Genomic DNA, 27,824 nt, shown 5'->3' on the forward strand with positions numbered 1-27,824 from the left:
ACGCTAATTGGTTCCCATCCTGCTGTCATTTAGTGCTGGGCATGTCAGCGATTGGCTGGATTTCAGGCCTCGTCTCCTGAACGCGCTCTCATTGGCTGTTGCTTAGCAGCGCTTCGGGCCCGGTCCTATTCCGTTCTCAATGGCGGCGGGTAACGATGACGACGAAGGCGGCGGCGGGGACGGGGACCCTGAGTTCTGTCCCGCGGAGCTGTCCCCGGGGCCCGGCAGTAGGAGGAGCGCCGAGAGAGCACTGGAGGAGGCTGCTAGCACCGGAGTCCTCATTCTGTCCGGCCGCCGCCTGAAGGAGCTTCCCGGGAGCGGCCGCAACAGCGACCTGACTGACGTGACCCGAGCCGGTGAGTGGGGAGGGGTACAGAGGTGCATGGGGGAGGGTGGGGATACGGGGAGTGTGTGAGAGGGGTGGGGGTGCAGGTACAGGGGGATGTGAAGGAGTGTGGGGCAGGTGGGGGCGTGAGAGTGTACAGATGGGTGGAGGGGCCGAGGGGGATGAGAGAGGGTGTACAGGGGGTAGAGTGAGTGGGGGGTACTGGGGATGAGAGAGGGTGTACAGGGGGGTAGAGTGGAGGAAGAAGGGGGGGATACTGGGGATGAGAGCTCTACAGGGGGGTAGAGTGGGGGGGATACTGGGGATGAGAGAGGGTGTACAGGGGGTAGAGTGGAGGGATGGGGGATACTGGGGATGAGATAGGGGGTAGAGTGGAGGAACAGGGGGATACTAGGCCTTAGAGACGGTGCACAGGTGGGGGTACAGGGGGAGATGGTATTGATGTGAGGCTGGAGGTACAGGGAGGTGGAGCGTAGAGACAGGTGTCACTGAGAGACATACGGTAGGTGAGAAGTAACCGGGGGCGGTGAGTCAGGAGTGGTGACATATAAATAGTGAGTGATGTAGAGTGTGGGGGTGCTGTGACATAGGGGCCCATTCGCATAGGCACACCCCCAGAGCGAGCCCTTTGGGAAGTTGGGCATTCGTAGAATAAGTGGCAGCCAGGGGGTGGTCACTGGGGTCCGCCCAGTGGTTTATGTGTGTGCCCATGCTGCTCGGGGCCGGCGGATGACATCACATGACGCAGGTGTGCCCATGCTGCTCGGGGCCGGCGGATGACATCACATGACGCAGGTGTGCCCATGCTGCTCGGAGCAGGCAGATGACATCACATGACGTCAGTACCCACCCCCAATTCGGCCATCACAGTGCAGTATACAATGAAGTCCAGGCTTACTTTTATCTGTGAAAGGGAGGCACCAGAGGGGAGAGGCACTGAGGCCAGGTCTGTATTTGGGGTGTGGAAGGGAGCTCGCCCCCCATTGTTTGGGCTGTCTCCTGTGTGTACCAGGACGCGGAGTGTAAGGAGATAGATTGGGCTTTATAGGATTACAGATGGCTGGTATTGGGGGAGAGGCACTGAGGCCAGGTCTGTATTTGGGCTGTGGAAGGGAGCTCGCCCCCCATTGTTTGGGCTGTCTCCTGTGTGTACCAGGACGCGGAGTGTAAGGAGATAGATTGGGCTTTATAGGATTACAGATGGCTGGTAGCTGGGGGAGAGGCACTGAGGCCAGGTCTGTATTTGGGAGGTGGAAGGGAGCTGCCCCCCTCCATTGTTTGGGCCTTCTCCTGTGTGTACAGGACGATAGATTGGGCTCTATAGGATTACAGATGGTCGGTAGCTGGGGGAGAGGAATGTGCTGTGTCACATCTGTGCTGCTTCTTGCTGACATGTGTAAGGAATTACTTACATCTATAATCTCTCCAGCCTGGTCCCTGTGTTACACAATGTGCCTGTAGTGGACCTGCCAGTGCGTCACCTCAGTCTCTCCTCTGCCCGTAGCTGCAGGAATCTATTATTCTGGGATTACTATCGTTTTCGGACCAAGGCACCATTTCTCCCCACGGATTAACTGTGCTCCTCACAGCAATGTGACTGCTCGCTACTACTGTCCCTAGTGCTCGGTGGTGTCTGACCGCTCACTACTTCTGTCCCCCGTGCTCGCTGATGTCTGACCGCTCACTACTGCTGTCCCTAGTACTCAGTGATGTCTGACCGCTCACTACTGCTGTCCCCAGTGCACGCTGATGTCTGACCGCTCACTACTGCTGTCCCCAGTACTCAGTGATGTCTGACCGCTCACTACTGCTGTCCCCAGTGCACGCTGATGTCTGACCGCTCACTACTGCTGTCCCCAGTGCACGCTGATGTCTGACCGCTCACTACTGCTGTCCCCAGTGCACGCTGATGTCTGACCGCTCACTACTGCTGTCCCCAGTGCACGCTGATGTCTGACCGCTCACTACTGCTGTCCCCAGTGCACGCTGATGTCTGACCGCTCACTACTGCTGTCCCCAGTGCACGCTGATGTCTGACCGCTCACTACTGCTGTCCCCAGTGCACGCTGATGTCTGACCGCTCACTACTGCTGTCCCCAGTGCACGCTGATGTCTGACCGCTCACTACTGCTGTCCCCAGTGCACGCTGATGTCAGACCGCTCACTACTGCTGTCCCCAGTGCACGATTATGTCATCTGACCGCTCACTACTGCTGTCCCCAGTGCACGCTGATGTCTGACCGCTCACTACTGTTGTCCCCAGTACACGCTGATGTCTGACCGCTCACTACTGCTGTCCCCAGTGCACGCTGATGTCTGACCGATCACTACTGCTGTCCCCAGTGCACGCTGATGTCTGACCGATCACTACTGCTGTCCCCAGTGCACGCTGATGTCTGACCGATCACTACTGCTGTCCCCAGTGCACGCTGATGTCTGACCGATCACTACTGCTGTCCCCAGTGCACGCTGATGTCTGACCGCTCACTACTGCTGTCCCCAGTGCACGCTGATGTCTGACCGCTCACTACTGCTGTCCCCAGTGCACGCTGATGTCTGACCGCTCACTACTGCTGTCCCCAGTGCACGATGATGTCAGACCGCTCACTACTGCTGTCCCCAGTGCACGATGATGTCATCTGACCGCTCACTACTGCTGTCCCCAGTGCACGATGATGTCATCTGACCGCTCACTACTGTTGTCCCCAGTGCACGATGATGTCATCTGACCGCTCACTACTGTTGTCCCCAGTGCACGATGATGTCATCTGACCGCTCACTACTGCTGTCCCCAGTGCACGATGATGTCATCTGACCGCTCACTACTGCTGTCCCCAGTGCACGATGATGTCATCTGACCGCTCACTACTGCTGTCCCCAGTGCACGCTGATGTCATCTGACCGCTCACTACTGCTGTCCCCAGTGCATGCTGATGTCTGACCGCTCACTGCTGCTGTCCCCAGTGCACGCTGATGTCTGACCGCTCACTACTGCTGTCCCCAGTGCACGCTGATGTCTGACCGCTCACTACTGCTGTCCCCAGTGCACACTGATGTCTGACCGCTCACTACTGCTGTCCCCAGTGCACGCTGATGTCAGACCGCTCACTACTGCTGTACAATGATCTGTGGGACAGAGACAGTTTATGTGTTGGGCACAGGCCGGTACGGGGATCTGATCCGTCTGTGGCTGTGTTGTTGTTCTCTGGTCCACACCTCTCTCTTTTCTCTCTCGAACGTGTGCAGTGTTTTGCTCTGCGTGCAGTGATTTGCTCCGTCTGTGTCCGTGCTGGGCCGTGCTGCTATTCTCGGTGCCTCTGAGCTGTTAAGGAAATGATAGATAGAAGAGTGTGTGAACTCCGGATGTACTGGAAGCAGATTATAATGTCATTAAACGAGTCTGGCTGACGGCTCTGTTCTGTGTCCAGGGACAGGAGATAGAGGATACACAGAGGAGGGGGCAGCATTGAGTACAGGGAGCACAGGGTGGGGGTGACCTTTCTGACAACAGATCTGATGTGTGACTTAATGCATGAATAACAGGAGGGGGCTTGTATAACCTGTCCATTCTACAACATTTGTCTCCCAGCCTGGTGTAGCTAATCCTCACAGTCACGTTCCATTGGGGAGACCTCTGACCAGTATCACTTAGTCCCGGCTTCCCTAGGGCCCACCGTTATGGGGGGATCCAGGAGTCGGGTTTCCCAGTTGGAGCAGAAACCCCCCCCATATCACATAAATGACCTGGCCCATCCTGCGTAGGGCTATGCTGGGCTGCTGGCCAGACACCGCACCCAGATCACTGTGTCGCTGTTATATAGACCACGCTGCCAGTATTGTATGGCCGGGGTACATTGTACCCTCTGACACAGCGAGGGGTCGGTGCCCTCTCTGTGCCCTCTCTGTGCCCACTGCTGTATTGGCTCGGACCTCTGGTTGGTGCCCTGTGACACTACAGCGATGGGTCGGTGCCCTTTCTGTGCCCACTGCTGCATTGGCTCGGACCTCTGGTTGGTGCCCTGTGACACTACAGCGATGGGTCGGTGCCCTTTCTGTGCCCACTGCTGCATTGGCTCGGACCTCCGGTTGGTGCCCTGTGACACTACAGCGATGGGTCGGTGCTCTCTCTGTGCCCTCCTCCCGTCAGGGTAATCGGTGATCCTGCGTCCTCTTTGACACCGGGTATATAGATTCGACAGTAAGAAGGCCGACGGGTTGACCTGATTTTTTGGTGTCTGTCGACATACATTGACATGGATCTCATATAAGTGTAGCAAGGCCCCTCGCTTCACACACCATGCTTCAGCTATTATCTCCGACCTCTGTCCACAATGTGAAGTTTAAAAAAATCACCTGTTTTGGGGGGGAAAATGTGAAAAACTCATGTCCTATTGAATGTCAACCTTTTTATTGCTGACCTGTCAACGGCATCCCATGACCCCTCCAGCAGTGTGACCAGGGAACCTCTCACAGGCAGGGCCCTCGGACCTATACCTACATAGATACGGACCGTGACCCCTCCAGCAGTGTGACCAGGGAACCTCTCACAGGCAGGGCCCACGGACCTATACCTACATAGATACGGACCGTGACGCCTCCAGCAGTCTGACCAGGGAACCTCTCACAGGCAGGGCCCACGGACTTATACCTACATAGATACAGACCGTGACGCCTCCAGCAGTGTGACCACGGAACCTCTCACAGGCAGGGCCCTCGGACCTATACCTACATAGATACGGACCGTGCCACCTCCAGCAGTCTGACCACGGAACCTCTCACAGGCAGGGCCCTTGGACCGATACCTACATAGATACGGACCGTGACGCCTCCAGCAGTGTGACCACGGAACCTCTCACAGGCAGGGCCCTCGGACCTATACCTACATAGATACGGACCGTGACGCCTCCAGCAGTGTGACCAGGGAACCTCTCACAGGCAGGGCCCTCGGACCTATACCTACATAGATACGGACCGTGACCCCTCCAGCAGTCTGACCACGGAACCTCTCACAGGCAGGGCCCTCGGACCTATACCTACATAGATACGGACCGTGACACCTCCAGCAGTGTGACCAGGGAACCTCTCACAGGCAGGGCCCACGGACCGATACCTACATAGATACGGACCGTGACGCCTCCAGCAGTGTGACCACGGAACCTCTCACAGGCAGGGCCCTCGGACCGATACCTACATAGATACAGACCGTGCCGCCTCCAGCAGTGTGACCAGGGAACCTCTCACAGGCAGGGCCCTCGGACCTATACCTACATAGATACGGACCGTGACCCCTCCAGCAGTGTGACCACGGAACCTCTCACAGGCAGGGCCCTCACACCTCTACCTACATAGATACGGACCGTGACACCTCCAGCAGTGTGACCAGGGAACCTCTCACAGGCAGGGCCCTCGGACCTATACCTACATATATACAGACCGTGACGCCTCCAGCAGTCTGACCAGGGAACCTCTCACAGGCAGGGCCCTCGGACCTATACCTATATAGATACGGACCGTGACACCTCCAGCAGTGTGACCACGGAACCTCTCACAGGCAGGGCCCTCGGACCGATACCTACATAGATACGGACCGTGACTCCTCCAGCAGTGTGACCATGAAACCTCTCACAGGCAGGGCCCTTGGTCCTATACTATACCTACATAGATACGGACAGTGACTCCTCCAGCAGGCTTAGGTTGACATGGAAAGGGTTGACCTGAGTTTTTCATGATTTTTTGGTGTCTGTCGACATGGATCTCATATAAGTGTAGCAAGGCCCCTCGCTTCACACACCATGCTTCAGCTATTATCTCCGACCTCTATGTCCACAATGTAAAGCGGTGCCTTACCACGTTTATATGACCCCGGCATACGCCGCAGTGCTTTACCACGTTTATATGATCCCGGTATACGCCGCAGTGCCTTACCACGTTTATATGATCCCGGCATATGCCGCGGTGCCTTACCACGTTTATATGATCCCGGCATACGCCGCGGTGCCTTACCACGTGGGTGACCCCGGCAGACAGTGAGGCGAGATCTGTCCTCTGATCCTACAGATAATTAGGGACCTAATGTAAAGATTTGTTTTAACTGCCACTTATACTCCGACTGCCTGAATGAGCCCTTTCATTGCCAAGCTGGGCACCATGCCACACTCTCAGCATGCGTGAGTCATGTGCTCAGCCTCGGGCACAGACGCACCCTCTCTCTACCAACACCCAGGGTTAAAGCAGAAACCGCAGGCTGTGTGTGAGGGGGATGGGGACAACAGGGGCCTGGTATATCCACAGGAGGAACCAGACTTATATATACTAGGGGAAGTTACACTGGGCACGGTGTAGTGGTGTCTGTACTGGGCTGTGTGAGGGGGAGGGGGGACAACGGGCCTGGTATATCCACAGGAGGAACCAGACTGATTTATACTAGGGGAAGTTACACTGGGTGCAGAGTAGTAGTGTATGTACTGGGCTGTGTGTGTGTATATAGCATGGTGTAGTGGTGTCTGTACTGGGCTGTGTGTGTATATAGCATGGTGTCGTAGTGTATGTACTGGGTTGTGTGTGTATATATGGCATGGTGTAGTAGTGTATGTACTGGGCTGTGTGTGTATATATGACATGGTGTAGTAGTGTCTGTACTGGGCTGTGTGTATATATGGCATGGTGTAGTAGTGTATGCACTGGTGTGTGTGTGTGGTATGGTGTAGTAGTGTATGTAACAAAGCATTGAAGAAGGCAATGCTTGGTTGCATAGGGAGAGGTATCAGCAGTAGAAAGAAAGAAGTAATAATGCCACTGTATAGGTCATTGGTACGACCTCACCTAGAGTTCTGTGTTCAGTTCTGGAGGCCATATCTCCAGAAGGATATAAATACATTAGAAACTGTACAAAGAAGAGCAACTAAAATGGTGCATGGCCTACATCACAAAACGTACCAGGAAAGACTAAAATATCTTAATATGTATACTTTAGAGCAGAGAAGGGAAAGAGGTGACATGATAAAAACTTTCACATATACCAAGGGTTATAACAAGGTACAGGTGGGAGACATTAGTCACAGGAAGAGGAGCAGCAGAACACGAGGACATGCACTGACACTAGAGGGAGGAAGGTACAGGTGGGAGACATTAGTCACAGGAAGAGGAGCAGCAGAACACGAGGACACGCACTGACACTAGAGGGAGGAAGATACAGGTGGGAGACATTCTTCACAGGAAGAGGAGCAACAGAACACGAGGACATCCACTGACACTAGAGGGAGGAAGGTACAGGTGGGAGACATTAGTCACAGGAAGAGGAGCAGCAGAACACGAGGACATGCACTGACACTAGAGGGAGGAAGGTACAGGTGGGAGACATTCTTCACAGGAAGAGGAGCAGCAGAACACGAGGACATGCACTGACACTAGAGGGAGGAAGGTACAGGTGGGAGACATTCTTCACAGGAAGAGGAGCAGCAGAACACGAGGACATGCACTGACACTAGAGGAAGGAAGGTACAGGTGGGAGACATTCTTCACAGGAAGAGGAGCAGCAGAACACGAGGACATGCACTGACACTAGAGGGAGGAAGGTCCAGGTGGGAGACATTCTTCACAGGAAGAGGAGCAGCAGAACACGAGGACATGCACTGACACTAGAGGGAGGAAGATTCAGGTGGGAGACATTCTTCACAGGAAGAGGAGCAGCAGAACACGAGGACATGCACTGACACTAGAGGGAGGAAGGTACAGGTGGGAGACATTTTACACAGGAAGAGGAGCAGCAGAACACGAGGACATGCACTGACACTAGAGGGAGGAAGGTACAGGTGGGAGACATTCTTCACAGGAAGAGGAGCAGCAGAACCCGAGGACACGCACTGACACTAGAGGGAGGAAGGTACAGGTGGGAGACATTCTTCACAGGAAGAGGAGCAGCAGAACACGAGGACATGCACTGACACTAGAGGGAGGAAGATTCAGGTGGGAGACATTCTTCACAGGAAGAGGAGCAGCAGAACACGAGGACATGCACTGACACTAGAGGGAGGAAGATTCAGGGGAAATGTGAAGAAGAATTACTTCACAGAAAGAGTAGTAGATAAGTGGAGTAGTCTCCCATCAGCGGTGGTAGAGGCAAATACAGTAGTACAATGTAATCATGCTTGGGATAGGCATATTGACATCCTTACCAAGAAATAAGGATCAAATATGGGGGGAGATTCTCTAAGCTAAAAATGCGGTAAAACTCCGTTATCGACGCAACGACCGCCCCGCACAGACCCCCGCCGCCCCGCATCGCCCCCCTCGCCTGTGTTCGGGCAGCACAGAGCTGTGCTTTCCAGACCTGTGGCCTCCTCCCTGCACTGATCCTCTTCCGGGTGCAGGGAGGAGGAGAGCCCGGCGCAGCATCAGCAGCGCCGGGTGTGGGAGGGAGGGGGAGCTGCTGGGACCCGGCGACTCTCACCGCAAAGGACAGCTCTTAACGCAAGAGCTGTCCTTTGCTATAATTATCGCATATGTTAGAACATATGCGATAATTATAATTGCGAACGGGGGCGGAGATTCTTAGAGAATCTCCCCCATGGTTTGAGGTAACATGTTCAAAAAAGGGGCAGACTAGATGTGCCAAGTGGTTCTTATCTGCCGTCACATTCTATGTTTTCTATGACATGGTGTAGTAGTGTCTGTACTGGGCTGTTTGTATATGTGGCTGGGCCGTGCGGTCCCTCTGGGGGGTGTGTGTGTGTGTGTGTGTATGGCTGGGCCGCGCGGTCCCTCTGGGGGGGGTGTGTGTGTGTGTGTGTGTGTGTGTGTGTGTGTGTGTATGGCTGGGCCGCGTGGTCCCTCTGGGGGTGTGTGTGTATGGCTGGGCCACGCGGTCCCTCTGGGGGGGGGCGGATGTATGACTGGGCCGTGCGGTCCCCCTGGGGGTGGGTGTGTGTGTGTGTGTGTATGGCTGGGCCACGCGGTCCCTCTGGGGGGGGTGTCTGTGTGTGTGTGTGTATGGCTGGGCCGCGCGGTCCCTCTGGGGGGTGGGGTGGGGGGGTGTGTATGACTGGGCCGCGCGGTCCTGGGGGGTGGGTCTACGTGGACACTGGTACAGCGTATGACGCGCTATTCTCCTCTCAGACTTATCCAGGAATCGCTTCGCCGAGGTCCCAGGAGAGCTGAGCCAGCTGGTGTCGCTGGAGTCTCTGAACCTTTACCACAACTGTCTCCGTGGTCTCCCTCCGTCGCTGTCCAACCTCCAGGTCCTGACTTACCTGAATATCAGGTGCGTAGCTGCTTGTTATGTGCCCGGCGCCCTGCATGCTGTGACTAAACACTGTGTATTGTCCTGTACAGCCGGAACCTCCTCACCTCGCTGCCTCTGTGCCTCTGCCGCCTCCCGCTCACCGTCCTCATCGTCAGTAATAACAAGCTCAGTGCCATCCCCGAGGAGGTGGGCGCCATGACCAGTCTCCGCCAGCTGGTGAGTCCCTGTATGAGAGCTCCCATGGAGCGTAGGGAAGTGACTCCACCCAACCTGTGACCCCTTAGCCTCTTCCCATGCTGAATGGCCTAGTGTAGAGACGCATGTATGTATGCTGTCTGTATGGGTGCTGCACGTACGGCAGAGCCAGGTGTAACGGAATTACACGTTAATCAGGGCTTTACAGAAATGTGTGCCGATGACGGATGGATGCCACCCTGAATTGGCTCCGTAATGTACAGCTTTGCAGGGGATTATGGGACAGAGACTGTGCTGTGGTATCTGCTCCCTGGTTACACAGGATGTGTCCTCATGATGCTCTGCAGCTGTTGTGTAATCGCCCATTTCCTGCTGTCGCTCCGTCACCCGCTTTCCATGCGGTTTCCTGCGCTCGTACAGTGCTTACAGTAACCGTGATATAGCCGTGTCTGGTTGGGCCATGCAGATGATTAACACGGCTGACCGGGTACATACATGTATGCAGTGGCTTGCAACGCCCTCCTTAAAATCAGCAGATTATTCCTAATGGCGCACTTTGTTTGTGTCATTGCGTACCGGTAGGCAAACTCCCAATTTGTGGTTTATCTGCCGATTTTATAAAGAGGAAATCAATGAAAACTAAAAACACTACTTGCATAAGTATTCACACCGTGCACAGTGGTATTTGATAGGAACCCCCTTTTTGCTCACACCCTTTCACATCGTTTTGGTTTCACATGAATGTACTAAAGGGCTGTGCAGCAGTTTTCGTGACAAGAAACCTTTTCAATTCTTTTTCTTTTTTTCAAATAAGCAGATCACATTTCCCATACTTCATATGGGAAATGTGATCTGCCCACATGAAAAAAAAAAAAGTGAAAATAAATCGCATTTGGCCCTGTGATAATGGAAGCTGGAGATTCACAGGGCACAGATGCAAATTCTGGGCTTCTGCACAGGTTTCTCTGCCCCTAGACCGACGGACCCAGCATGTGTGATCAGCTGTGTGTGTATAATGGACCCGGCCGGTGTGATCAGCTGTGTGTGTGTCTGATTGACCCGGCCGGTGTGATCAGCTGTGTGTGTGTGTCTGATGGACCCGGCCAGTGTGATCAGCTGTGTGTGTCTGATGGACCCGGCCGGTGTGATCAGCTGTGTGTGTGTCTGATTGACCCGGCCGGTGTGATCAGCTGTGTGTGTGTGTCTGATGGACCCGGCCAGTGTGATCAGCTGTGTGTGTCTGATGGACCCGGCCGGTGTGATCATCTGTGTGTGTATCTGATGGACCCGGCCGGTGTGATCAGCTGTGTGTGTATCTGATGGACCCGGCCAGTGTGATCAGCTGTGTGTGTGTCTGATGGACCCGGCCGGTGTGATCAGCTGTGTGTGTCTGATGGACCCGGCCAGTGTGATCAGCTGTGTGTGTGTCTGATGGACCCGGCCGGTGTGATCAGCTGTGTGTGTGTCTGATGGACCCGGCCGGTGTGATTAGCTCTGTGTGTCTGATGGACCCGGCCGGTGTGATCAGCTCTGTGTGTCTGATGGACCCGGCCGGTGTGATCAGCTCTGTGTGTCTGATGGACCCGGCCGGTGTGATCAGCTCTGTGTGTCTGATGGACCCGGCCGGTGTGATCAGCTCTGTGTGTCTGATGGACCCGGCCGGTGTGATCAGCTCTGTGTGTCCGATGGACCCGGCCGGTGTGATCAGCTCTGTGTGTCCGATGGACCCGGCCGGTGTGATCAGCTCTGTGTGTCCGATGGACCTGGCCGGTGTGATCAGCTCTGTGTGTGTCCGATGCACCCGGCCGGTGTGATCAGCAGTGTAAATTTGGAGCTTCCACAGCACATGGGGTGTAATCATTGTGAGCGTACAGGTAGTGTGTGTGTGTGTGTGTGTGTGTGTGTGTGTGTGTGTGTGTGTGTCTGTGTGTGTGTATATATATATATATATATATATATCTCCTCCCTCTCCCCATAGGATGTCAGCTGCAATGAGATCCAGGTGCTGCCACCACAGATGGGATCCCTGCAGTCGCTGCGGGAGTTAAATGTCCGCAGGAATCGCCTGACATCGCTACCGGAGGGTAATAAGAGGCTGTCTGTGCCATGTGGTCCTGTAGAAGTCTTGTCATGTGCAGCGCTGCTGGGGCACGGTATACGGTATGGGCAGCGCTGCTGGGGCACGGTGTATGGTATGGGCAGCGCTGCTGGGGCACAGTGTATGGTATGGGCAGCGCTGCTGGGGCGCGGTGTACGGTATGGGCTGCGCTGCTGGGGCGCAGTGTACGGTATGGTCAGCGCTGCTGGGGCACGGTGTATGGTATGGGCAGCGCTGCTGGGGTACGGTATGGGCAGCGCTGCTGGGGCGCAGTGTACGGTATGGTCAGCGCTGCTGGGGCACGGTGTACGGTATGGGCAGCGCTGCTGGGGTACGGTATGAGCAGCGCTGCTGGGGTACGGTATGGGCTGCGCTGCTGGGGCACGTGTACGGTATGGCTGCGCTGCTGGGGCACGGTGTACGGTATGTGCAGCGCTGCTGGGGCGCGGTATGGGCTGCGCTGCTGGGGCGCAGTGTACAGTATGGGCTGCGCTGCTGGGGCACGGTGTACGGTATGTGCAGCGCTGCTGGGGCGCGGTGCGCGGTATGGGCTGCGCTGCTGGGGCGCGGTGTACAGTATGGGCTGCGCTGCTGGGGCGCGGTGCACGGTATGTGAAGCGCTGCTGGTACACGGTATGTGCAGCGCTGCTGGGGCACGGTGTACGGTATGGGCAGTGCTGCTGGGGCACGGTGAACGGTATGTGCAGCGCTGCTGGTGCGCGGTATGTGCAGCGCTGCTGGGGTGCGGTGCGCGGTATGGGCTGCGCTGCTGGGGCGCGGTGCGCGGTATAGGCTGCGCTGCTGGGGCGCGGTGCGCGGTATGGGCTGCGCTGCTGGGGCGCGGTGCGCGGTATGGGCTTCGCTGCTGGGGTGCGGTGCACGGTATGGGCTGCGCTGCTGGGGTGCGGTGTACGGTATGGGCTGCGCTGCTGGGGCGCGGTGCACGGTATGTGAAGCGCTGCTGGTACACGGTATGTGCAGCGCTGCTGGGGCACGGTGTACGGTATGGGCAGCGCTGCTGGGGCACGTTATACGGTATGTGCAGCGCTGCTGGGGCACGGTGTACAGTATGTGTAGCACTGCTGGGGCACGTTGTACGGTATGGGCTGCGCTGCTGGGGCACGGTGTACGGTATGTGCAGCGCTGCTGGGGCGCGTTGTATGGTATGGGCTGCGCGTGCTGGGGCGCGGTGTACGGTATGACTGGAGGTTGCATATACCACTGACCCTGCTTTTCTAGTCCCTGACCTGTGACCTTTCTCATTGCTCCCAGAGCTCTCCGAGCTGCCGCTCACTCGCCTCGATTTCTCCTGTAACCATGTCGCCCGCATCCCGGTCTGCTACCGTCACCTGCGGCACCTTCAGACAGTCATACTGGACAACAATCCTCTGCTGTATCCACCTGCTCAGGTAGGTAACGGGGCCTGGTCAACCTGCTGGGGGAGGGGCAGGCCTATAGCTCCTTCTGTCTGTGTCACTGTGTCACCCTGCAGGGGGAGGGGCAGGCTCATAGCTCCCTTCTGTCTGTGTCACCCTGCAGGGGGAGGGGCAGGCTCATAGCTCCCTTCTGTCTGTGTCACCCTGCAGGGGGAGGGGCAGGCCTATAGCTCCCTTCTGTCTGTGTCACCCTGCAGGGGGAGGAGTGGGCTCATAGCTCCCTCCTGTCTGTGTCACCCTGCAGGGGGAGGGGCCGACTCATAGCCCCCTTCTGTCTGTGTCACCCTGCAGGGGGAGGGGCTGGCTCATATCCCCCTTCTGTCTCTGTCACCCTGCAGGGGGAGGGGCGGGCTCATAGCTCCCTTCTGTCTGTGTCACCCTGCAGGGGGAGGAGCGGGCTCATAGCCCCCTTCTGTCTGTGTCACCCTGCAGGGGGAGGGGCCGGCTCATAGCCCCCTTCTATCTGTGTCACCCTGCAGGGGGAGGGGCTGGCTCATATCCCCCTTCTGTCTGTCACCCTGCAGGGGGAGGGGCAGGCTCATAGCTCCCTTCTGTCTGTGTCACCCTGCAGGGGGAGGAGCGGGCTCATAGCCCCCTTCTGTCTGTGTCACCCTGCAGGGGGAGGAGCAGGCTCATAGCTCCCTTCTGTCTGTGTAACCCTGCAGGGGGAGGGGCGGGCTCATAGCTCCCTTCTGTCTGTGTCACCCTGCAGGGGGAGGAGCAGGCTCATAGCTCCCTTCTGTCTGTGTCACCCTGCAGGGGGAGTGTCTGACTGAATGTGTCCTCTTATTGTACAGATCTGCCTTAAAGGGAAAGTTCACATATTTAAATACCTGAACACAGAGGCTGGCAGCAAGCCTGCAGCAGACCTGGGAGATCTGGGGAAACTGAGCCGCCCCACAAGCTTTAATACCTGGTGAGTATGTGATATCCTGTGACTCTCCTAATACTGCACTAAGAGAGAGACCTAGTATCAGCCAATCAGCTGCTAACTGCCATGTTGCAAAGGAGCTGGTTGGCTAGTACATTATCTCTCTAGTTTCTCATACATATCCCCCGAAGTCTGCTGTTATTGGGGGGTGTGGTTATTTCTGTGGAGGCCACACCTCCCCTGAGTGTGGCGGCAGTGAGGACGGGGCATTGCTTATCACAGTACATGTCTTGTGTATGACCGGTTCTCCTGTCTCCCCCCAGTCTCACCGATGACCTGTTCTCTCGCGGCCTGGATTCCGGCTTCAATAGCGTGGACAGCGGCAGCAAGCGGTGGTCCGGCAATGAGGTGCGTATGGCGGCCAGCAATCCTGGTCCCACTGAGGGTTGGTGCCCTGCAACACTGAAGTGATTTCCTATCAGGTCCAGATAGTCACAGGGGGCACGGAGTAGCAGTGCCGTGCTATGCCAGGTGCACTATGCCAGCACTAGTTAAAGAATGGGCACAGTTATACGCCCACCAGTGATTAAACGCCCCATATATACGTCTAGGGGTATCGGTGCCTTCTGATTGGCTGTGCTGCAGTCTTGGTTCCATATACACCGATCCCACCAATCAGATAGTTTTCTTATGCCATTGGCTGGCACCCTTTATGCTCCTCCTCCTCCTATCATGGAATTATCGCATCTCATACCTGTTGTCTCTCAGTCAGCAGATGAGCAGTCGGACCTGTCCTTCAGGGTTTCCGGTCTGGGCAGAGACACCCAGCCGTTCAGAGAGAAGCTCAATGGGGCAGGTAAGTGACCACCTGTACATGTAATAGGCCTCCCGTCAGTCCCTTGTGCCGCATGTAAAACATTTCCTAACCGACATCACACAGACGGGAAGTCACACGAGCATTAGTAATCACTGACACCATTGTCTGTGACAGATGCCGACGGAGGGCACCCGGATGACCTAGAGGGCACAAACGAGGAAGAGGAGAAGTCTGACTCCGGCCTCCATATAGCTGTAACCCCCCAGGTAAGAGCCCGCGGTCGCCATATGTATACCATCCCATGTGACCAGTACTGTGCCCCGTGTCTCATCACTACCCTTTATCTGTCTCAGGACAAGCGGAAACCTGACCTGCACTCTACACCCAAGGCAGAGGACAGGACTCTGGTCTGTAGGTAAGATGTAGGAACATACCAGCACATCCTTACCTCCTGCCACGCTGCGCGCACGGTACTCTAACAGTATAGCTCCTCCTCCTGTTCTACATACAGTCCTGGGCCCTCTCCACCGATGCTGTGCGCAAGGACCGACCACTCCACAGAGGAGAGGCGCAGGCCGGAGACCCTGCTGATCTGGAAGGAGAGAGAGCGGCAGCAGCTGCAGCAGAGGCAGGAGAACCTGCGGAGGCCTTCTATGGACAGGAAGGACAGGTGGGAACACAGCAGCCAATCAGATGGTCAGGATAACTGTGTACTCAGAATCAGGGCCAATGAGCTGTCTACGGATGTAATTATATTACCAGCAGCACAGAGTATATCAGGAGACGAGTGATGTGTCAGTGAGGACAGGGCTGCATGTGACTGGGGCAGTGACATAATGTGAGGAGGGGAATGGGGGTAGCAGGAAGCCACAGACTGAGAGTTATATAGTGGGAGGAGCAGGGTCCCCAGCAGCACAGAGTATATCAGGAGATGAGGGATGTGTCAGTGAGGACAGGGCTGCATGTGACAGGGGCAGTGACATGATGTGAGGAGGGGAATGGAGGCAGCAGGAAGCCACAGACTGAGAGTTATATAGTGGGGGGAGCAGGGTCCCCAGCAGTACAGAGTATATCAGGAGATGAGTGATCTGTCAGTGAGGACAGGGCTGCATGTGACAGGGGCAGTGACATGATGTGAGGAGGGGAATGGAGGCAGCAGGAAGCCACAGACTGAGAGTTATATAGTGGGAGGAGCAGGATCCCCAGCAGCACAGAGTATATCAGGAGATGAGTGATGTGTCAGTGAGGACAGAGCTGCATGTGACAGTGGCAGTGATATGATGCGAGGAGGGGAATGGAGGCAGCAGGAAGCCACAGACTGAGAGTTATATAGTGGGAGGAGCAGGGTCCCTAGCAGCACAGAGTATATCCGGAGATGAGTGATGTGTAAGTGAGGACAGGGCTGTATGTGACAGGGGCAGTGACATGATGTGAGGAGGGGAATGGAGGCAGCAGGAAGCCACAGACAGAGAGTTATATAGTGGGGGGAGCAGGGTCCCCACTAGTATCCGGTAGATGTTGTTCTCCTCTGACTAATGTTCTCTGTACTTCTCAGCCTACAGAAATTCCCGTCCTGCACATATTCAGCTCAGAGTGAAATTGCCAAGTAAGTATATACCGGCAGCACTGAGTGTCCCAGTCAGGATAGGTGTGATAGACACATAATGTACTGTGTGTGTGTGTGTGTGTGTGTGTGTATGGGGCACGCTGTACAGTGTGTGCATGTTCCACATTCCTCTATCGCAGAGCGCCTGAGACCGGGAGCATAACTCCCATCATCCATAGACCCACACAGGTGTAGTGCAGTGTTTACACCTTGAGTTACTGTAGTAAAGGATTTGCAGAATCCCTGATGTGTAACCCTGTGGCCCTGTGATGTGTAACCCTGTGGCCCTGTGATGTGTAACCCTGTGTCCCTGTGATGTGTAACCCTGTGTCCCTGTGATGTGTAACCCTGTGTCCCTGTGATGTGTAACCCTGTGGCCCTGTGATGTGTAACCCTGTGGCCCTGTGATGGATGTGTAACCCTGTGTCCCTGTGATGTGTAATCCTGTGGCCCTGTGATGTGTAATCCTGTGGCCCTGTGATGTGTAATCCTGTGGCCCTGTGATGGATGTGTAACCCTGTGGCCCTGTGATGGATGTGTAACCCTGTGGCCCTGTGATGGATGTGTAACCCTGTGGCCCTGTGATGTGTAACCCTGTGATGTGTAATCCTGTGGCCCTGTGATGGATGTGTAATCCTGTGGCCCTGTGATGTGTAATCCTGTGTCCCTGTGATGGATGTGTAACCCTGTGGCCCTGTGATGGATGTGTAATCCTGTGGCCCTGTGATGGATGTGTAACCCTGTGGCCCTGTGGCGGATGTGTAATCCTGTGGCCCTGTGGCGGATGTGTAATCCTGTGTCCCTGTGATGGATGTGTAATCCTGTGGCCCTGTGATGGATGTGTAATCCTGTGGCCCTGTGATGGATGTGTAATCCTGTGGCCCTGTGATGGATGTGTAATCCTGTGGCCCTGTGATGGATGTGTAATCCTGTGGCCCTGTGATGTGTAATCCTGTGGCCCTGTGATGGATGTGTAATCCTGTGGCCCTGTGATGGATGTGTAATCCTGTGGCCCTGTGATGGATGTGTAATCCTGTGGCCCTGTGATGGATGTGTAATCCTGTGGCCCTGTGATGGATGTGTAATCCTGTGGCCCTGTGATGGATGTGTAATCCTGTGGCCCTGTGATGGATGTGTAATCCTGTGGCCCTGTGATGGATGTGTAACTCTGTGGCGGATGTGTAATCCTGTGGCCCTGTGATGGATGTGTAACCCTGTGGCCCTGTGATGGATGTGTTACCCTGTGGCCCTGTGATGGATGTGTTACCCTGTGGCCCTGTGATGGATGTGTTACCCTGTGGCCCTGTGATGGATGTGTAACCCTGTGGCCCTGTGATGTGTAACCCTGTGGCCCTGTGATGTGTAATCCTGTGGCCCTGTGATGTGTAATCCTGTGGCCCTGTGATGGATGTGTAATCCTGTGGCCCTGTGATGGATGTGTAACCCTGTGGCCCTGTGATGGATGTGTAACCCTGTGGCCCTGTGATGGATGTGTAACCCTGTGGCCCTGTGATGGATGTGTAATCCTGTGTCCCTGTGATGTGTAATCCTGTGGCCCTGTGATGGATGTGTAACCCTGTGGCCCTGTGATGGATGTGTAACCCTGTGGCCCTGTGATGTGTAATCCTGTGGCCCTGTGATGGATGTGTAATCCTGTGGCCCTGTGATGTGTAATCCTGTGTCCCTGTGATGGATGTGTAATCCTGTGGCCCTGTGATGGATGTGTAATCCTGTGGCCCTGTGATGGATGTGTAATCCTGTGGCCCTGTGATGGATGTGTAACCCTGTGTCCCTGTGATGGATGTGTAACTCTGTGGCGGATGTGTAATCCTGTGGCCCTGTGATGGATGTGTAATCCTGTGGCCCTGTGATGGATGTGTAATCCTGTGGCCCTGTGATGGATGTGTAACTCTGTGGCGGATGTGTAATCCTGTGGCCCTGTGATGGATGTGTAACTCTGTGGCGGATGTGTAATCCTGTGGCCCTGTGATGGATGTGTAACCCTGTGGCCCTGTGATGGATGTGTAACCCTGTGGCCCTGTGATGGATGTGTAACCCTGTGGCCCTGTGATGGATGTGTAATCCTGTGGCCCTGTGATGGATGTGTAATCCTGTGGCCCTGTGATGGATGTGTAACCCTGTGTCCCTGTGATGTGTAATCCTGTGGCCCTGTGATGGATGTGTAATCCTGTGGCCCTGTGATGGATGTGTAACCCTGTGGCCCTGTGATGGATGTGTAATCCTGTGGCCCTGTGATGGATGTGTAACTCTGTGGCGGATGTGTAATCCTGTGTCCCTGTGATGTGTAATCCTGTGGCCCTGTGATGTGTTATCCTGTGGCCCTGTGATGGATGTGTAATCCTGTGATGGATGTGTAATCCTGTGATGGATGTGTAATCCTGTGGCCCTGTGATGTGTAATCCTGTGGCCCTGTGATGTGTAATCCTGTGGCCCTGTGATGTGTTATCCTGTGGCCCTGTGATGGATGTGTAATCCTGTGATGGATGTGTAACCCTGTGGCCCTGTGATGTGTGGCCCTGTGATGGATGTGTAACCCTGTGGCCCTGTGATGGATGTGTAACCCTGTGGCCCTGTGATGGATGTGTAACCCTGTGGCCCTGTGATGTGTAACCCTGTGGCCCTGTGATGTGTAACCCTGTGGCCCTGTGATGTGTAATCCTGTGGCCCTGTGATGGATGTGTAATCCTGTGGCCCTGTGATGGATGTGTAACCCTGTGGCCCTGTGATGGATGTGTAACCCTGTGGCCCTGTGATGGATGTGTAATCCTGTGGCCCTGTGATGGATGTGTAATCCTGTGGCCCTGTGATGGATGTGTAACTCTGTGGCGGATGTGTAATCCTGTGTCCCTGTGATGGATGTGTAACCCTGTGGCCCTGTGATGGATGTGTAACCCTGTGGCCCTGTGATGTGTAATCCTGTGTCCCTGTGATGGATGTGTAACCCTGTGGCCCTGTGATGGATGTGTAACCCTGTGGCCCTGTGATGTGTAATCCTGTGTCCCTGTGATGGATGTGTAACCCTGTGGCCCTGTGATGGATGTGTAACCCTGTGGCCCTGTGATGGATGTGTAATCCTGTGGCCCTGTGATGGATGTGTAATCCTGTGGCCCTGTGATGGATGTGTAACTCTGTGGCGGATGTGTAATCCTGTGGCCCTGTGATGGATGTGTAATCCTGTGGCCCTGTGATGGATGTGTAATCCTGTGGCCCTGTGATGGATGTGTAACCCTGTGGCCCTGTGATGGATGTGTGGCCCTGTGGCGGATCTGTGGCCCTGTGATGGATGTGTTACCATGTGGCCCGGTGATGGATGTGTAATCCTGTGGCCCTGTGATGGATGTGTAATCCTGTGGCCCTGTGATGGATGTGTAACTCTGTGGCGGATGTGTAATCCTGTGGCCCTGTGATGGATGTGTAATCCTGTGGCCCTGTGATGGATGTGTAATCCTGTGATGTGTAACCCTGTGGCCCTGTGATGGATGTGTAATCCTGTGTCTTTGTTCCCCACCTAGTGGCCCATCTGATAACTGCGCCAGAGTCCGGAATCAGGTAACTGGGAACACACATTTATTACGTTTCTTCTACACACACGAGCGCTGTTGGTGATGTAGGCACAGACTTGGGGTGAGATGTTTAGTCATCGGTCAGTGTTGGGATACGTATGTGAGAGGATGACTTTAGGGGAGGGAGCCCCGTCCTGTGATGGGGACCTGTACGTTGCTGTATATAGTTGGATAGAGCCTACACACACGAGCGCTGTTGGTGATGTAGGCACAGACTTGGGGCGATATGTTTAGTCACCGGGCAGCAGTTATTGGGATACGTATGTGAGAGGATGACTTTAGGGGAGGGAGCCCCGTCCTGTGATGGGGACCTGTACGTTGCTGTATATAGTTGGATAGAGCCTATCGCACTGGTAGTTTGTTGGTGACCTTTATGGAACATGGCTCAGGGGAAAGGCTGAGGTCTTCCCGGTACAGGGGACACTGGAACATCCTTCTGCCTGTTAGTCCTGTAGTTCCCTTCTCCATCCCTGCATCCTCTGCCCCGGAGTCATCCATCTGACCAATAGGCAGTGTTGTCAGGAAGTACTTTACTCTCATTGGTGGTAGGAAACACATCTGTGCTCTGATTGGTGGGTGTGAGGCTATCTCTGATAACTCTTACTGTTGTAGGGATGTCCGAGTACCGCGCAGAATCCGGCTCCGCCTACCTCGCTGCCCGCAGGTCTGTTACTTGGTGTCTCTGCGCCTGGTCAGGACCACAGCCCCCGGTGTATAGCTGACTCCCTCCTTCTGTTCTTTTAGACTCCTCTCCGACACAGAAACCCAACAGTTTCCTGTTTCGATCCTACTCCCGTGGATCCGGCCGAAACGCTGCAGGTGACTATGCCCCCCCCCCTTCCCCCAGATCAGTTGGTGCACCCCGTGACTGCTGGCTGCTCCTGCAGCAGTCCTCGCCATTCCCACCCCCCAGTCCCCCCTCCACCTGACACCTGCTGCAGTGTACCCCTTCATTCCCCAGGCTCGGAGCAGAGCTCAGCGGAGCAGTGCAGTTCGGCGCGGTTACGGAGTTCCCGACCTCCACCTGACGAGAGAGACTTACTGTCACAGCTCCGCAAGGTATGCCCATTCTCTGTGTGGCTGTCCAGCTGTCCTCTTATGAGCCTACCATCCGGTGACCTGGCTATTGCCATCTCCCTTTTTCAGGACATTGAAACCCATTTGAAGACCACCCTGGAAGAGCCCCTCTCCGAGTGCCTTGCCAACGGCGTCATGCTCTGCCAGCTGCTGAACCACCTGCGCCCCCGCTCCATCCCGTTCATCAATGTGCCCTCACCTGCTGTGGTAAGGTGACTCTGACGCTAGTGAGATCCTGAGGAAGGGCTATACCCCCTGTACCCCCGACTTACATCACATTATTGTCTTCCAGCCAAAACTCAACCCGGTCAAGTGTAGGAAGAACGTGGACAACTTCCTGGATGCGTGCCGGAGGCTGGGGGTGCCGGAGGTAACTATAGTACGACCTGGTGGTGCTTGTGGTGTATCACTGGTGTACCGGGTAATATATATATATAATCTCTTCTGTCTGTTCTACCTTTATTAATGGTGTGCAAGTTCTGCCGGTCATCTGGGATTTACCTCTGGTACGTCTATCAGTCAGCCATTAATCCTGCAAAGTCCCCAATAAGACCTTTCTCAGGGCAGCTACCGGCCTAACCTGAGCATTACACCGCTCCCTGGCACATCAGACCAGGGAGTGTTACCCACGCCTGGGGCGAGGTGTGGCCTTTATCTCATGGAAGGCATCCACCGCTTTCTACGTCTGCCAGATGCTGACAATGTGCTGCTCTTACTGCAAACGCTGATGGCAAGTCTGTGTACCCTGCAGCCATAGCCTGCGACGGCTGTACACTAAGCATATTGTCATACAACGTCTATAACTGTACACAGTGTTCTGTCATACCGGGCAATGTGTCCGCTGTTCTGTGTGAGCCATTAATGCGGGCCCCTGTAGCAGTGGGAACAGCTGGGCCCTTCCTGTTAGGAATGGCTCTGTGTGTAATGGGGATGTAGGGAGAGACTCCTTCCCTGTGGGCCGCACCCGGCAGCTCCTCCTAACTGGGCCCTTCCTGTTAGGATCGGCTCTGTGTAATAGGGATGAAGGGCGCCCAGCATCTCCTCCTGACTGGGCCCTTCCTGTGAGGAGCGGCTCTGTGTTATAGTGTAATGGGGATGGAGGGAGAGACTCCTTCCCCGCTGGCCACGCCTGGCATCTCCTCCTGACTGGGCCCCTCCTGTGGGGAGCAGCTCTGTGTTATAGTGTAATGGGGATGTAGGGAGAGACTCCTTCCCCACGTGCCGCACCCAGCATCTCCTCCTGACTGGGCCCTTCCTGTGAGGAGCGGCCCTGTGTTCTAGTGTAATGGGGATGTAGGTAGAGACTCCTTCCCCGTGCACGGCCTCTCCTTCTGACTGGGCCCTTCCTGTGGGGAGCGGCTCTGTGTTATAGTGTAATGGGGATGTAGGGAGAGACTCCTTCCCCGCGGGCCGCACCCAGCATCTCCTCCTGACTGGGCCCTTCCTGTGAGGAGCGGATCTGTGTTATAGTGTAATTGGGATGTAGGGAGAGACTCCTTCCCCGTGGGCCGCACCCAGCATCTCCTCCTGACTGGGCCCTTCCTGTGAGGAGCGGCTCTGGTATAGTGTAATGGGAATGTAGGGAAAGACTCCTTCCCCGCGGGCCGCGCATGGCCTCTCCTCCTGACTGGGCCCTTCCTGTGAGGAGCGGCTCTGTGTTCTAGTGTAATGGGGATGTAGGGAGAGACTCCTTCCCCGTGCGCCGTGCACGGCCTCTTCTCCTGACTGGGCCCTTCCTGTGGGGAGCAGCTCTGTGTTATAGTGTAATGGGGATGTAGGGAGAGACTCTTTCCCCGTGAGTCGCGCCCAGCATCTCCTCCCGACTGGGCCCTTCCTGTGAGAAGCGGCTCTGGTATAGTGTAATGGGGATGTAGGGAGAGACTCCTTCCCCGCGGGCTGCGCATGGTCTCTCCTTCTGACTGGGCCCTTCCTGTGAGGAGCGGCCCTGTGTTCTAGTGTAATAGGTATGTAGGGAGAGACTCCTTCCCTGCGGGTCACACCCGGCATCTCCTCCTGACTGGGCCCTTCCTGTGAGGAGCGGCTCTGTGTTATAGTGTAATGGGGATGGAGGGAGAGACTCCTTCCCCGCTGGCCGCGCCTGGCATCTCCTCCTGACTGGGCCCTTCCTGTGAGGAGCGGCTCTGGTATAGTGTAATGGGGATGTAGGGAGAGACTCCTTCCCCATGAGTCGCGCCCAGCATCTCCTCCTGACTGGGCCCTTCCTGTGAGGAGCAGCTCTGTGTTATAGTGTAATGGGGATGTAGGGAGAGACTCCTTCCCTGTGGGCCGCACCCGGCAGCTCCTCCTAACTGGGCCCTTCCTGTTAGGATCGGCTCTGTGTAATAGGGATGAAGGGCGCCCAGCATCTCCTCCTGACTGGGCCCTTCCTGTGAGGAGCGGCTCTGTGTTATAGTGTAATGGGGATGGAGGGAGAGACTCCTTCCCCGCTGGCCGCGCCTGGCATCTCCTCCTGACTGGGCCCTTCCTGTGAGGAGCGGCTCTGGTATAGTGTAATGGGGATGTAGGGAGAGACTCCTTCCCCATGAGTCGCGCCCAGCATCTCCTCCTGACTGGGCCCTTCCTGTGAGGAGCAGCTCTGTGTTATAGTGTAATGGGGATGTAGGGAGAGACTCCTTCCCTGTGGGCCGCACCCGGCAGCTCCTCCTAACTGGGCCCTTCCTGTTAGGATCGGCTCTGTGTAATAGGGATGAAGGGCGCCCAGCATCTCCTCCTGACTGGGCCCTTCCTGTGAGGAGCGGCTCTGTGTTATAGTGTAATGGGGATGGAGGGAGAGACTCCTTCCCCGCTGGCCACGCCTGGCATCTCCTCCTGACTGGGCCCCTCCTGTGGGGAGCGGCTCTGTGTTATAGTGTAATGGGGATGTAGGGAGAGACTCCTTCCCCACGTGCCGCACCCAGCATCTCCTCCTGACTGGGCCCTTCCTGTGAGGAGCGGCCCTGTGTTCTAGTGTAATGGGGATGTAGGGAGAGACTCCTTCCCCGTGCGTCGCGCCCAGCATCTCCTCCTGACTGGGCCCTTCCTGTGGGGAGCGGCTCTGTGTTATAGTGTAATGGGGATGTAGGGAGAGACTCCTTCCCCGCGGGCCGCACCCAGCATCTCCTCCTGACTGGGCCCTTCCTGTGAGGAGCGGCTCTGTGTTATAGTGTAATTGGGATGTAGGGAGAGACTCCTTCCCCGTGGGCCGCACCCAGCATCTCCTCCTGACTGGGCCCTTCCTGTGAGGAGCGGATCTGTGTTATAGTGTAATTGGGATGTAGGGAGAGACTCCTTCCCCGTGGGCCGCACCCAGCATCTCCTCCTGACTGGGCCCTTCCTGTGAGGAGCGGCTCTGGTATAGTGTAATGGGAATGTAGGGAGAGACTCCTTCCCCGTGGGCCGCGCATGGCCTCTCCTCCTGACTGGGCCCTTCCTGTGGGGAGCAGCTCTGTGTTATAGTGTAATGGGGATGTAGGGAGAGACTCCTTCCCCGCGGGCCGCACCCAGCATCTCCTCCTGACTGGGCCCTTCCTGTGAGGAGCGGCTCTGTGTTATAGTGTAATGGGGATGTAGGGAGAGACTCCTTCCCCGTGAGCCGCACCCAGCATCTCCTCCCGACTGGGCCCTTCCTGTGAGGTGTGGCTCTGTGTTATAGTGTAATGGGGATGTAGGGAGAGACTCCTTCCCCGCAGGCCACACCCAGCATCTCCTCCTGACTGGGCTCTTCCTGTGAGGAGCGGCTCTGGTATAGTGTAATGGGGATGTAGGGAGAGACTCCTTCCCCGCGGGCCGCGCATGGCCTCTCCTCCTGACTGGGCCCTTCCTGTGAGGAGCGGCTCTGTGTTCTAGTGTAATGGGGATGTAGGGAGAGACTCCTTCCCCGTGCGCCGTGCACGGCCTCTTCTCCTGACTGGGCCCTTCCTGTGGGGAGCAGCTCTGTGTTATAGTGTAATGGGGATGTAGGGAGAGACTCTTTCCCCGTGAGTCGCGCCCAGCATCTCCTCCCGACTGGGCCCTTCCTGTGAGAAGCGGCTCTGGTATAGTGTAATGGGGATGTAGGGAGAGACTCCTTCCCCGCGGGCTGCGCATGGTCTCTCCTTCTGACTGGGCCCTTCCTGTGAGGAGCGGCCCTGTGTTCTAGTGTAATAGGTATGTAGGGAGAGACTCCTTCCCTGCGGGTCACACCCGGCATCTCCTCCTGACTGGGCCCTTCCTGTGAGGAGCGGCTCTGTGTTATAGTGTAATGGGGATGGAGGGAGAGACTCCTTCCCCGCTGGCCGCGCCTGGCATCTCCTCCTGACTGGGCCCTTCCTGTGAGGAGCGGCTCTGGTATAGTGTAATGGGGATGTAGGGAGAGACTCCTTCCCCATGAGTCGCGCCCAGCATCTCCTCCTGACTGGGCCCTTCCTGTGAGGAGCAGCTCTGTGTTATAGTGTAATGGGGATGTAGGGAGAGACTCCATCCCCGCTGGCCGCGCCCAGCATCTCCTCCTGACTGGGCCCTTCCTGTGAGGAGCGGCCCTGTGTTCTAGTGTAATGGGGATGTAGGTAGAGACTCCTTCCCCGTGCGCCGTGCACGGCCTCTCCTCCTGACTGGGCCCTTCCTGTGGGGAGCAGCTCTGTGTTATAGTGTAATGGGGATGGAGGGAGAGACTCCTTCCCCGCTGGCCACGCCTGGCATCTCCTCCTGACTGGGCCCCTCCTGTGGGGAGCGGCTCTGTGTTATAGTGTAATGGGGATGTAGGGAGAGACTCCTTCCCCACGTGCCGCACCCAGCATCTCCTCCTGACTGGGCCCTTCCTGTGAGGAGCGGCCCTGTGTTCTAGTGTAATGGGGATGTAGGTAGAGACTCCTTCCCCGTGCGCCGTGCACGGCCTCTCCTCCTGACTGGGCCCTTCCTGTGGGGAGCAGCTCTGTGTTATAGTGTAATGGGGATGTAGGGAGAGACTCCTTCCCTACGGGCTGTGCCCGGAATTTCCTCCTGACTGGGCCCTTCCTGTGGGGAGCGGCTCTGGTATAGTGTAATGGGGATGTAGGGAGAGGCTCCTTCCCTATGTGCCACGCCCGGCATCTCCTCCTGACTGGGCCCTTCCTGTGGGGAGCAGCTCTGTGTTATAGTGTAATGGGGATGTAGGGTGGTATATGGATATATTGCTGTTATATGTGCTCAGCTAATGCTTCCATGTAATAACAGATCTCTTTATTTGTTTGCTTCCTCCCCTACATTTCTTCCTCTCGCATATTTTATTTCGTATCCATTCTCCTCATGACCTGTAACATCCTCCATCCCATCACCTGTGCCTGTGGTGCGCACCCGACCCCCACCCGCCTTGCCTATTCTGCACCCCCCCCCCCCCCCCACTTCCCCTTTGCTGCACTCTCCCCTCCCTCCCCTGCTGTGGTTTCCTTTCCCGCGCCTCGCTTTCTCACACGCACCTCCCTCCCTCTGCATCTCCTGTGCCCTGTCGCTCTCTCCAGCGAGACCTCTGCTCAGCCTGTGACATCCTGGGAGGCGAGCGTCCGCACGTCGTCCACAAGACCGTTTCCTCTCTCCTGCTGCTGTGTGCCTCCAGAGATGCCTCCAGCCTCCCCAGCGAGGAGGCCACGTGGTCTGCTTCCCTCCACGCGCTCTCTCAGCATCATGGCTTCCTGCTGTTCTACACTCTGCTAATGCTGACGCTCTATGTGGCCTACAACAGACTTTCTCTCTGGTAGCGGGAACGCTCCTCCAGGTGCCTCCGTGGCCGGGTTGTTCCTGTCCTCTGGATCACAATGCCCGCTTTCCTCTGCTCGCCCACCAAACACTACATCCATCTCTGACCTGCGACACGCCTGCAGTCCGGGATTACCGCTCCATTGGTGCAGCGCCGCCTGATATAATGAACTCTAGAGCAGAGGTTTCGGGGTGTGTGTGCGAAGAGGCGATAAGGACGGTTACCCCATCTCCAGGATGTTACAGAACTTTGTCCCTGTAAGGGGTAGAATTATCACTACACCAGTGTGGGTACAGTGTGGGTACAGATATCCCTGCCCCCTACGTGTGCCATGCTGGCCTCATGCCTTATATATACTATGCATATCGCCCCTGTGCCTTATTGCCGGCGACAAGCCCAATGCCCAGAGTCCTGGGCAATCTCAGGTTCCCCGCACGGAGTCTGCGCTTGGTGCCTTAGTACCGTCTGCCTTATCCCTGATCCTGTCACTGAGCGCTGGTGGGAGCCTGTAGTCATCCTCCGTGGTCTCAGCCACGCGTACAGGCCACGGGCCTCTCCAAAAGGCCATTATATTTATATATAGTGTATATGGAACTGCCTTACGTAGAGATGTACTAGTGATGATTCTAATATATTGTATAGGAATTAGTATGTAATTATGCACTGAGCACCTCTCGTGCCTGGCGGAGTAGACCCCCCCCCCCCCCCCCCCCCCTTATATACAATGCACACTATATATTTATATATACACCCCAGGGGTATACACTGATAAACCTGCTGCACTGTACAGTGATGACGACTCTGTCTACCTTTTATTTATGATTAAACTCTGCTGTAAATGAA

At 55.9% G+C, this 27,824-nt stretch overlaps 1 protein-coding gene across 1 annotated transcript; it reads left to right on the top strand.

The window, feature by feature from the left end:
- On the top strand, positions 1-27,824 carry LRCH4 (leucine rich repeats and calponin homology domain containing 4). Its single transcript, XM_083185798.1, has 19 exons — positions 1-356; positions 9,461-9,605; positions 9,677-9,803; positions 11,761-11,866; positions 13,153-13,289; positions 14,114-14,232; positions 14,511-14,595; positions 14,956-15,043; positions 15,179-15,270; positions 15,358-15,419; positions 15,516-15,674; positions 16,560-16,610; positions 20,144-20,180; positions 20,807-20,858; positions 20,939-21,013; positions 21,156-21,253; positions 21,341-21,478; positions 21,564-21,641; positions 26,746-27,824. The coding sequence occupies exons 1-19, from the start codon at positions 140-142 to the stop codon at positions 26,980-26,982; spliced, it is 2,103 nt and encodes a 700-aa protein (XP_083041924.1). The 5' UTR covers positions 1-139; the 3' UTR covers positions 26,983-27,824.

Source organism: Crinia signifera, chromosome 4 (assembly GCF_055691185.1).
Source record: "Crinia signifera chromosome 4, ASM5569118v1, whole genome shotgun sequence".
Taxonomy (NCBI): Eukaryota; Metazoa; Chordata; class Amphibia; order Anura; family Myobatrachidae; genus Crinia; species Crinia signifera.

Excerpts from the sequence above, each read along its gene's own strand:
- LRCH4 (XM_083185798.1), top strand. The coding sequence starts at position 140 with ATGGCGGCGGGTAACGATGACGACGAAGGCGGCGGCGGGGACGGGGAC. Across the intron at positions 357-9,460 it reads GACTGACGTGACCCGAGCCG|ACTTATCCAGGAATCGCTTC; the intron begins GTGAGTGGGGAG and ends TTCTCCTCTCAG. Across the intron at positions 14,596-14,955 it reads AGCGGTGGTCCGGCAATGAG|TCAGCAGATGAGCAGTCGGA; the intron begins GTGCGTATGGCG and ends GTTGTCTCTCAG.